General features: G+C 34.0%; 1 protein-coding gene across 1 annotated transcript in view; it reads left to right on the forward strand.

Annotated features, from left to right (window-relative positions):
• Positions 1-561: 561 nt before the first annotated feature.
• The window catches only part of LOC126776567 (organic cation transporter protein-like), a 36,332-nt gene continuing 24,183 nt past the window's right edge, over positions 562-12,710 (forward strand). Inside the window, exon 1 of the mRNA XM_050499194.1 lies at positions 562-726. Within this exon, the coding sequence (XP_050355151.1) occupies positions 724-726 (3 nt within the window). The 5' untranslated portion in view covers positions 562-723. The remainder of the gene's footprint in view (positions 727-12,710) is intronic.

Below are 12,710 nucleotides of genomic sequence, written 5' to 3' on the forward strand. Positions count from 1 at the left end.
TACTGTAGTATGACACTAATTTTTTTTTCAATCGGTCTAGTAAGTTTTGAGATTACAGCGCTCAAACTAACAAAAAAAGGCTACTTCATTTATAATATTAGTATAAAGATTAATTCATTTTATAATATAATTATATTTATATCGAGAGAAAGATATATTACGATATATACACGAATTAAAACTAAACACTAAATATGTTAAAACAATTTTAAGTTTGATTTAAATTTAAGAGTCATATCATTGTACAATTTGAAGAATTTCTAGTATCAGAAAATGTAAAAGAGCTATCGCAACACCGTTGTTAGTCATAATGGATCGAATATCGCTTAAAGTGTGAACTTAGCTTAACTCTCTAATAAGAGTCAAAGTCAAAATTGATAAAAAAAAACATATCATCGTTTATCGGCTTACCTTCCAATACAAAAACAATAAGAATAATAGACTATTTTATGCTCTATTAAGATTCCGATAAGGTTAAAATTATAACGTAGGTAACACGTGAATACTACTGTAGTTATTCACATGAGCATATGGCAGTACTCGTTCTTACCGGGGCGTCGGACGGTCGTGACTCGCGCCAAGTGGGTCACTCCACAATGAAAGTGTAGCGGTTAACTTTTGTTTTTAATTTTATCAGTGACCTAGGACCTCTTTGTTATTAAAAAAAAGAATTATATATATATATATGTCAAAGCTGCTAAAAATAATTAATTGTTAGTTATTATGGTAAGTTGTCTTGTGTTCTAGATTTAAATTTATATTTCCTACTAAATGTAGTTCGATGAGTCTTTGAAAAAAAAAAACAACTTTTTATTATTAGCAATAAGAGTTGATAATAAAACAATTGATTTTAATTATTCTTATGAGAAGACAGGTTTTATGATTATATAGGTTGTACGGTAATAATAACTTGTACGTAAGTTGTAATCATTGTGTAGTACAATAAACATTGACTGTACCTAACGTTTTTCCAACGTTTTACATCAGTTTATGTGCACTTCATTATATACGTATGTACGAAAATTTTACAAAATATTATTACTTTTATATAAAGGATTATCTAATATCTTAAATGTAATTATATAAACTGAGCAGTTGATATCGTTTTAAGATTTAAAACATTTGTTGTTGTTTTTTTACCTTTTTTTACCTTCAGATTTTAAATGAACGATATATCCTATAATTGAGTATGTATGTTATCTGAACTTGTTCGAAAATTAATTTTTTTTTTAAATTGTTCTTAAAATTGTACACTTTTTCCGAGTGAAAACTTATGTTCATTCCTTATTTATTCGTCGGGGTCATCGACCTTTTATGAAACGATAGACTGATGCTATTAAGAAAGCTCCCTTAAGTGTTAGGTACCTTGACAAAATATCTGTCAGCTACTGCCACTGATACGTGCATACATTAAACTAAATTATAATAATTCATATAATAACTATATATTGATTGTAAATGTTCTTATAATTTATATTGTTATGTTCGGTTTTATTAACAATTAAAATATAGAATTTTATATTTTGCACACTTACTCGCTACTTATCTGCAAGTCTTCAAGTTGTCTAACAGATAATTCGGAAACTTTTGTGAGATAAGTTCTAGATATTCTTTATGATTTAAATAATTTAATTATGATTTAAATAAACTAAATAACTAAACGGGCTTTTGTCTTATCGACTATTATTAAATATCAGCTTACGTTTAAATATAATTTCGCGCTTTCTTTGTCAAACCAGTTTACGTCTTGCGAGTGGATAGTAAAACGATGTCTCCCGCGAATCTAAAAGCGCAGCTTGTTTAATTGATGTAATTCCAAAGATGACTGACACAGTTATTGGTTAATTATACTTTCTTAGTAAATAAAATATATGATATTGCCTTTCTTTGCAACAACTTGTCTGCAAATCCAATTGTGCATAAAATTAGCGTTGAGTTTGCGCTTCAAAATATAGTTAAAATGTCATTTTGTCATTTTCAATTGTCAAATATACGAGTATTTCAGAAAGGAAATGTTTCAAATTTGTAAAAAAAAAATTATATTATTTCGTTTAAATGTCACATTTTGCAATCTCTTTATTTTATTTTATAATACTACATATTTATTTATGTGTGTGATCTCATTAATGTTATAAATGCGAAAGTGAGCTTGTTTATGTTTGTTTGCTCGTTACGCTTTCAAGTATACAGAAAAGGACGAAAGAAAGACCCCCCCCTTCCTCCTCTCAGGCCGTGAAGCCGTAGGCGGAAAATAATGTTTACTAATATTGATGATCTATTTTAGCCGATAAATAGTATACGACAGTGAATAAATAACTTACTTCGGTTTGTATGTAAACAAGAAATCGTATACAAAAAAAAAAAAAACATTATTATTCCTAGTATTTAAAAGTTTTATTAAAATAAGTTTTTGACTTATAATATTTAAAAAAAAAATCTTTTTAAGTGCTCTTAGTAACACATGTATACTTGACCCATATTTTTAAGCTCATTGGTGTGGAAGCTACAAATTACTAATCATCAGGTTAAATTATTACAGTCAGGTGTAAGACAAATTATTATAGAAGGTTGCAAAAAATATTTTATATTAAACCTATTTTGTTGTTTTTATGTCTTCAATATTGAGTTAATGGCCAGTTCTGGTGAACTAGGAACTACATACAATTAGGAAGCATAAGGAAAGAAGGCAAATTTTCCTTATGCTTCTTAAATATCCTTTAAGAACAGAATATGTGTAAATTATTTCATAATAAAGTACACTGGGCTCAGGAAATTGTCACGTTAGACGTAATATCACCATATCACGTAGTTTTTTTATAGGTAGTCAATATTAATAAATTTATCATTGAACTGGATTAACAAATAATATTCACTGACAGATATTTAAAATATACATGATTGAAGGAGGCCCGTCAGATATTAGTCGCGAGTTGTTACGCAGATGTATTTTTTTAGGAATAAATGCAGTGAGTGCGATCAATTACTTGGGCATTCATAAATATACATACAGTAACAGCCTGTTAATGTCCCACTGCTGGGCTAAGGCCTCTTCTCCATTTTGAGGAGAAGGTTTAGAGCTTATTCCACCACGCTGCTCCAATGCGGGTTGGTAGAATACACATGTGACATAATTTCAATGAAATTAGACACATGCAGGTTTCCTCACGATGTTTTCCTTCACCGTCAAGCACGAGATGAATTTTAATCACAAATTAAGCACATGAAAATTCAGTGGTGCTTACCCGGGTTCGAACCCACGATCATCGGTTAAGATTCACGCGTTCTAACCACTAGGCCATCTCGGCTTTTTACATAGCTGGCAAATATACATAGTTCGCGGTTAATTTTAGGCAAATAGTCGATTATTATATTTTTTAGTGTCGCAGTTAGAGTGGGCGTTTTGTAGATGTTACTACGTACTATAAGTAAACAAAAAAATAAACGAATTAAAAAACGGTTACGTATTAGTAACGATATGGAGGAAAAACATTTGTATCGTTTTAGTTGGAGAAGACGTGTTTTTAGAACGCACATTCAATCAGTAAAATAATATTTTTTTGGAAATTGATAGATATTTTGAGATATTACTATTCTATATATATAAAGTAGGTACATTTACTTTCTGGTAACGATTTCGAACGCAAATCCTAATCCCTAATATATTTTTGGCACTATCGTTATTTGTACTCAACTATTTTCGGACTTAACGAGTTTCCTGGCATTGGCTATCTCCCGATGTTATTTGGTATGATATAGCTCAATAAAACAATTCCGTGAAAAGGTATTTGCTTCACTCCGTTCTTAAAGCCGGTACCATATTCCGTGTTTGAAAAACTATAAATTCACCTAGAAGGATATACCTCGCTAGACATTTTGATTTTTATTTATCAATATAATTTGAACTCATTTTTTTTTACGAAAAGTAATGTACAAAATTCATTACCTACATGATGAATTCATATAATTCTTATATTTAAATTTGGTATTAAATTACATACACACAGAAACAAATGCTTAATTATTTTTATTTTTAAACTTAAAATCTTCAGTTAAACATTTAAGTTTCTTTTTGTTTCCATAGCGATGTGCTGCGATCGATTTGCTTTATAGTATACGTTCATGGCATAGCACGCAGCGACATTTATTGGATAATAGTATGAATTAACGTTCATTTAGTTAACATCCTATAATTACATAGACCAAGTATGTAAGAACTGATAGGATAGTTTAACGTTTTAGATATTTAGAGCCGTATTTAGAGGTCGGGAGGCGCTGGGGCAACAAACACCCGAATGAAAGAAATTGGTGCCTCCAACCAAACTATTTTCCAAATGAATTCAACAACATTTTGCATTCGAGTGTTTCGATAATAATATTATATTCATTAATAACATTTTAAAATGTCGCAAAATAAATTGAATTATTTATACAAACATATGAAGATTTAGTTAAGAACAATTAGTTTAATTCGGTGTTTAGGTAGTTAGATTGTAGTTAAATTTACTTGTAATTAAAATATATATATACAAATCACTTTTAATGTACAGTCAAAAAAACTCTATTAAAATTACTACCTCAAAAGTAAAGATGATTTTAAATATTTTTTTTATATCAATATAAGTATACTTTACTTAGGCTAGCTCATAAATATACTTTTAAATCGTCGTATTACAGTATTAAATGTAAAGCTACCAGTGTCGCATTGCTTGCTTCTATGTGTTTGTATTGTTTATGGTACTATCTCAGAAGCCTTCACCCAAATTCTAACATGTATACAACGTTTGAACTCAATGGGATGAACGGTGCGTGAAAACGAACAAAAACAAGGATCCGTTTTGTATATAAGATTACAGTAACATACATTGTAATTGTGTATTACGTAAACATATTAGTAGCTGACTGCCTCATTGGCTTGGTGGCTAGATATAAGGCCGCAGATCTCGAGGTCCCGAGTTCAAACTTCAGGTCAGGTCGATAAAAAGTTATTGGGCTTTTCGGTCGAAGATTCTCAGGAAATTGGACATGTGTACACTTCCGTGCTTCCGAAAGCACATAAAGCCGTTGGGTCTGCGCCTGAACTCTATTCGGTCGTGTCGTATTACCCTCTCATCGGAGTGAGAGAATAGAGAGTACATCTGTGTGCGCGCAAACACTTGTCGACTATAATATGTCCTGCGCAGTTGACTAATCTCTCTTGAGATAGGCCGCCGTTGCCGAAATCGGTCAGGATCATCATTAGTGGCTACCATATACATTCCATTTTACAATGTCTCTTAAGATTGAGTTGTTGAAATTCCTAATTAGCCACAAGAGTCCGGAATAGAAAACTTATGCAAAAGTATATAAGAATCATATCGAAATTAAACTTCCACACCTCCGATAATATGAATATTTAAAAATCACTACAACAAAAAAATACCTTCGAAACATTTTCGCTGTAATTAAAGTTATAAGCTAGTTAGCTAGAAATATTCCACTGTTTATATTTACAAAGATAACACTAAATTTGCTTCATAAGTTAGAAAAGAAATTCGTATAGATATTTTACTTTCTAAATTTCTTAGTTTATTAAATTTAATCTGTGTAGGTGATTGGTATTGCCAGTCAAAAGACAAGTAATGTCTATGAATAGTCTTCCATAGCTTATATTATTTTTTCATAATTTAATATAATTGTGTTGCCATCATCAGACTCGTTGTTCCAATTAGTAGGTATATATTGCTAAAGTATTAATGAAATAAATTGTTCTTTATCACTGTTTCGGTCTTGTGTTGTTTATTAAAATGTCAATATTCAACTTTTGGACAAAAAACCTCAAGTACAAACAGAATTTCAACGTTAATAGCGCAATAGTTTACGGGCCGATGCGATGTAAAAATCGCAGGTTCGATCCCGACCCCTTGAGTACTCTTAACACAGTTTACGCTTAATTTGAGGGGAATAATTCCTTATAAAAGCGGCATCGATAATTTAAAAAAAAAAAAAAACAATAGTTTTATTTCAAGACTACTTTCGTTCCGAGTCTACTTAATTATATCTTACTTAATTTTTTTACTTAATTCTTATTCTTTAAATAAGGCAGGAGATTTCTCCGCCTGTATTCAGGTAGCTTATCCTAACCAGGAGCTAGCTATATCTAATTTCATATTTTAATATATCCAAGTCTTTTCTTATTACCCTCAATTATACAAGAATTATTGTCATGAATTTATGTCAGCAGTTTGAGATGATACGCATTTATTTTAATAATAGTCGTAGCAGTAAAAATCATAAGGATCACAGAATTATTATTTAAAGTATAATGTAAATAAGAATTATTTACTTGAGATTATTTTTATTTAAGATTAACAAAATATCAAAGACATAAAAAAGTATAAGTTAATTTTACTGTAAATAAATGAGTAATATTTTCTTTTTAATAAAAGTTCGTTAATTGAATGAATATTCTTTTCAATATGTTTTATATTTACGTATGAGTAATAAAATATGATAATAAAGGGCCGAGCCGATAAAATATGATAAAAAAAAGCCGAGATGGCCCTGTGGTAAGAACGCGTGAATCTTAACCGATGATCGTGGGTTCAAACCCGGGCAAGCACCACTGAATTTTCATGTGCCTAATTTGTGATTATAATTCATTTCGTGCTTTACGGTGAAGGAAAACATCGTGAGGAAACCTGCATGTGTCTAATTTCACTGAAATTCTGCCACATGTGAATTGGAGCAGCGTGGTGGAATAAGCTCCAAACCTTCTCCTCAAAAAGAGGAGAGGAGGCCTTTAGCCCAGCAGTGGGACATTCACAGGCTGTTACGGATTACGGAATAAAATATATTTGTCTCAAACAATCCATTCTCCAAAGGCGTGTGGTCCGTGTGTATATTTTCTATTGTTTTGATGTACTTAATTTTTTTGTGTGTGAATAATTAAACTTATTCAGTATGAATGATTTCATGACCCTTTAGAGCGATATATAATGTTCAATAATCACGTTAAGGTCGTGGATTTGACCTCCGCGTAATAAAACTATTTGTATTTGTAAAAACGGCTGTTATTATTTTACCTGAATCCGGAGCATAGATACATGCTTATACAATTATGCAAATCCTATGGTTTGTTTGCTAGAAACAGTTGTTGTTTTATGGTATTAGAATGCAACAGTGTTTGCTCTGTTGAAAGGGCCAGTTTATTTTATGGCATTTAATGCATTAATCCTTGGCATCAAACCAACCGCGTATTTGATAAATATAATATTTTATCGTGATTTACGATATATTTATATTTTTTAAATATGACAATTTTAATACGGTTATAAATCAAGATATTGGTATGTGATATTGTATTATATTGATTTTTACGAGTAAATATGCAGCACCTCATTTAGTGGCTCGGTTTAAGCGCCGATGCAAGGGTCAAATGTATAATGTATGACTGTTGCGATACGTCCCCGATTCTATTCCGAACTCAAACTTCAACTTCGACCGAACTAGATGGTTGTGTAACTTGAAAATTGTTTCAACGGCAAATATTACGTTTAGATTTGATTGCTTCGAAAAAATGTGAATTTGTTAGAAGAATAAAAAGGTATTGACTTTTTTTCGGCAAATTCTTAGTACGTTTTTTTTTAACGCTGGAAAAACGCATTACGCGTTTCCCCCACGGGAACAGTGGGGGGGTATATGGAACTCACCGGTGTCCAAGGCGCCGAGTGCGCCCCGAACATCGGAATACCCACTAAAAAACCAGCGGTGCCCTTTTCGTCTTAACGAGGAGCGCCACGGGATCGCTTTCGCATGCTACCGTGGCGTAGTGCGGAGACGCCTAGAAATTCGCAATGTTAACACTTTTGTGGCCGGGAAAAACCTAGACAGGTTCTGTGACAGAATACTCTCCGGTCATGTCGGATTGCCGTCCCTTTAGATTATGATTCAAGAAATGGAGAGTCCGCCTATGTTTGCGCAAATATTGTGGACTAAGATACGTATATTGGCCACCATAACCAATATTGGTCAGAAAGAAAACATCATTATATAATATATTATATAATAACTCTAGTATACTGTATGGTAATAAAAAACTTAAAATAACTTTGATAATATTTTAAAAACGTTGCGTTGAATACATTTAAATAATTTTTATCTGATCAAAATGTAAGCGTCTAAATAAAATCCATGAGCCTCATTTCGTATCAGCCAGCAGCCATAAGGCATCATAAGGAAAATGATTTGGATTAATAAAATTGTTGATTGTATCATTGACTAAGTCAACACACAACGTTCTTCCTAGTTTAACCATAATTTTGTCATAAATGGATGTTCCATAAACTCAATTTCTGCGTGTATATAAAAAATTAAGCCCAACAACGTTCTCATAATCAGCGATCTGTTATCCGTTTATACCTTGGGCTTTAGATATACTATACTCAAGCTTGCTACAATATTATAAACGTGAATGGGTGTTTGTCGATTTGTTCTTCTTTTATACAGCCAAAACAAAGTGAATATATCCATTTGTTTCTACTTAGTTTATGAGTGGAAGAGCGAGGTTGGCTACTTTTTACGCCGGAAACGGACTTTCATGTGCTGTTACGCAGGTATTCGAACTCACCTCGAGAGAATGCTACCTCACGCACTTCAATCCTGAAGGAACTTAGGAAGCAAGACACGTAAACGTCTAAGCCGAGATGGTTCAGTCCTTTACTAATCCTACATTACCATAGCTTTCTAGACGATGATAGCCTAGGATGAAGAAAAAGAAAAATGCGCTCGCTCGTTCCCCTTTTTCTAATCAAAGAAGTACTATCTAGCAATCCGTAAGGCAGCCCGAGGAGTACCCATAATATAATAATAAATTTCATAATGTTAGAAAAATATATAATAAAATGTATTTAGTCATAAAGAAAATCTGTACCAATAAACGTGCATGAATTACCTCATGCACTTGAATAAATTGAACATAATTGTATTACTCACAATGATTTATCGTGAAGTGTATCGCTTATATCTGTTGATTTTTTTTATATGATAACCTTATGTAACTATTCAAATGTCAAGGTCAAAGGTTAAGTTGAGGTATCGTGTTCAATGAAACCGAACGAAACAACGAATTTAAATCTTATTGTTGTGTGTTGTAATAGCAATAAAAAGTTTCGGATTAATGAACGCAGTAAAATACTCACGGTTTTTTTGCAAGTCTTCTTGCGTTAGCAGGATTTTTTTTACATGTGTTTAAGTATACCTTTTTTTATCGCCGGAAAAACGCGTTACGCGTTTCCCCCGTGGAAACAGTGGGTATGGTGGGCTCGCCGGTGGCAAGGCGCCCAGTGCGCCCCGAACATCGGAGTGCCCACTAAAAAACCTTACCTTTTCCGTACCTGTACCGTACTTTTTCCGTCGCAACGAGGAGCGCCACGGGATCGCTTTCGCAAGCTACCGTGACGTGTTTAAGTATACCTGTTTGTGTCAAATTGTGTAATTGAATTTTAAACAAATTCCATTTCTGGTCCTGGTGACATTCAACTAAAATAAATTAGTATTATTTTAAATTCATAATTATTTCATTAATGTTGGATATTTTTAAAAAGTTATATAATTATAATGAGATAATTTTTGTTTTTTTCTTAATTCAAGCAATAAATTACTGATCTGATTATTAATTTGGCTATTTTCTGTGTTTATTGATGTATATGTGTAATATTGATACGTTCAATATGACGAGCCGGTTGGCGTGGTTGGTAGATACTTGCCTTTCACGCCGAAGGTTGTGGGTTCGATTCCCACCCAGGACAGACATTTGTGTGCATAAACATGTCTGTTTGTCCTGAGTGTGGGTGTAATTATCTATATAAGTATGTATTTACAAAAGAAAAGTAGTATATGTAGTATATCAGTTGTCTGGTTTCTATAGCACAAGCTTTGTACAAGCTTAATTTGGGATCAGATGGCCGTGTGTGAAAAATGTCCCACGATATTATTATTATTATTATTATTATTATATTTTTTGAGTTAGAGCTTATTCTGTAAACGAAGACTATAGCGACTATAACGTAGAGTAAATTTTATAAATTAATTTAAGAAAGTTATTAGCTAGAAAACAGAAAAATCATCGTTTCTGTTTTATACCTCTTCCCCCAATTAATCAAGTTATCTAGGTGTCTTGATAAATTTGATTTAATTTTGGCGATCGAATCCGAAAATATTGTCGCAGTATAAATCGAGGTCGAAAGTCACAAAGAGTTAAAAAAAAACAACTGTAAACATTTACTCTTACAACCCGGGTTCCTTCAAACGAGGCGTGAAGAGGCATCTTGCGGGCCGGCAAGGCGAAGGCGGCTAGTGCAGAACGTTTTTCCCGTCTGTACTGGCCGTCGTCGCGTTTGGACTCTACTACCACTTACCATCAGGTGGGGTAGAGTCATTTGCCCTCCCGGCGAATATAAAAAAAAAAAAAATTTGTTCACATCGTGTGCGTGTGTCCCTTTGTGTGAGCGTAATGAATAGATATGCTCGGTTACCATAGTAATATAAAACAAGCAAACGAAATATAATATCATGGTGTACTCGTTATATTTTGGTTGGTTGGATGGTGGCTGTTTGAGATTTAATAAGCACACAACAATAAACATATTACATGATGACATATAGAACAAAAAAACAACTTCTATATAAAAATAAAAAAACGCCGGCGTGATCAATGAAAGTTGGCATATATGTATTTTTTTTGAGGTTATGAAATATATATGTGTATGATACAAATATTTATTATACCTTACTTGTAGCTAGACAGCGCTACGGCACATCTATACCGTTCAACCGATCGTCAAAATAATTAGTATACAAATATACAAGCAGCCCAACGTAACTTGTATAATAAAAAAAAATACTGGACTTGTGCCCGGTGACCCGATTGCCCAACGGCGACAGCTCCGAAAAAATCCAACTTCACAAATGAAATAGAACAAATAAAATATCGAAAGCTCACGCAACTTTATTTTACTTGTGGGTTTTATCATTCTACAATAATTTTATCATTGCTGTAGAATTGTAGAATGATGAAATTCCGTACCAAGCATCATCATCATGAATTTTCAAAAAGGATTGTTGGACTTTTGGCTTATGAGCTAAACACTAATATCCATAATTATAAGTTCATAATTAAGTACCATACAATATGACGAGATCGCCTAGTGGTTAAAATGCGTGAATCTTAACCGATGTTCATGGTTTCAAACCCTGGCAAGCACCACTGAATTTTCATGTGCTTAATTTGTGTTTATAATTCATCTCGTACTTGACGGTGAAGGAAAGCATCGTGAGGAAACTTGCATGTATCTAATTTTATTGAAATTATGCCAGACGTGTATTCTACCAACCAGCATTCGAGCTGCGTCTTGGAATAAGCACTAAACCTTCTCCTCAAAAGGGAGAGGAGGCCTTAGTGCAGCAGTGGGACATTAACAGGCTGTTACTGTACTGTTATTTTACTACAATACAAATTTTTATTCCCTTAAAGGGCATATCTTACGATATCTACGCTAGTTCAAAAACTTATGAAACAAAATGCTGCTTTAGACTGTGTTGTCAATCAGTGTTAGAATTTTATTTAGTAGATAAAATTTATCAATGTTACGAGAGTAAACAGCTTTCTCTTACAACATATTAATAACATCTACTAAAAGAGCTCTTGGACCTACTCCAAAAAAGACGGCACCTCTCAAGGAAACCGACGGTTCTGTTATAACAGACAGCACCCGTCAGATGGCAAGATGGGTAGAATACTACAAGGGGCTCTACTCGTGCCCAATGGATATTCAGCCAGAAGCAATGGAGCTTGTCCCGAATCTGGCAACTTGGCACGAGCTAGACGTTGCACCCACAGTAGAGGAACTTTATCTGGCCGTCAAGAAGCTCAAATGCGGAAAGAGCCCCGGAAAAGACGATGTTGTCACCGAAGTCGTCAAGCTTGAGTGCCTCTTGCCCATCCTTCATAACCACCTGGCTAAGTGCTGGGAAGAAAACTACGTCCCTCAGGATATGCGAGATGCTAACATCGTCACTCTTTATAAAGGCAAAGGCGATCGTGGCGACTGCAACTGTTACCGCGGAATATCTCTTCTTAGCATCGTCGGTAAAGCCTTTGCCAGGGCCATTTTAGGCAAACTACAAAGGCTCGCCGACCGCGTATACCCTGAGGCACAATGTGGTTTTAGATCCCAACGGTCAACTGTCGACATGATATTTTCACTCAGACAGCTACAAGAAAAGTGTAGGGAGCAACATACTCCCCTAGTCATTGCATTTGTAGACCTAAATAAGGCTTTTGACTCCGTGAGCAGAGAGGGGTTGTACTCGGTTCTTGTCAGAATTGGATGCCCCCCAAAACTCCTAAGGATAGTGCAATCGTTCCACGAAGGTATGGAAGTTACCGTCCTGCACAATGGCAACGCATCCACGCCATTCGACGTACGCCGTGGTGTTCGTCAAGGTTGTGTACTGGCCCCCACCTTGTTCGGAATATTCTTCTCAGTGCTTCTGAAGGTTGCTTTTGGAGATGAACAGGGCTCTGTTCAAGGGCTTGGGATAACAGACACCTTACGGTAAAAACGAAAATGCTTGTTTACCAATCATGTATCCTAAGCACACTCTTGTATGGAGCAGAAACGTGGACAACGTACGCAAAACAAGAACGCCGACTAAACACATTTCACTTGCGC

The sequence above is a fragment of the Nymphalis io genome, chromosome 2, assembly GCF_905147045.1.
Source record: "Nymphalis io chromosome 2, ilAglIoxx1.1, whole genome shotgun sequence".
NCBI lineage: Eukaryota > Metazoa > Arthropoda > Insecta > Lepidoptera > Nymphalidae > Nymphalis > Nymphalis io.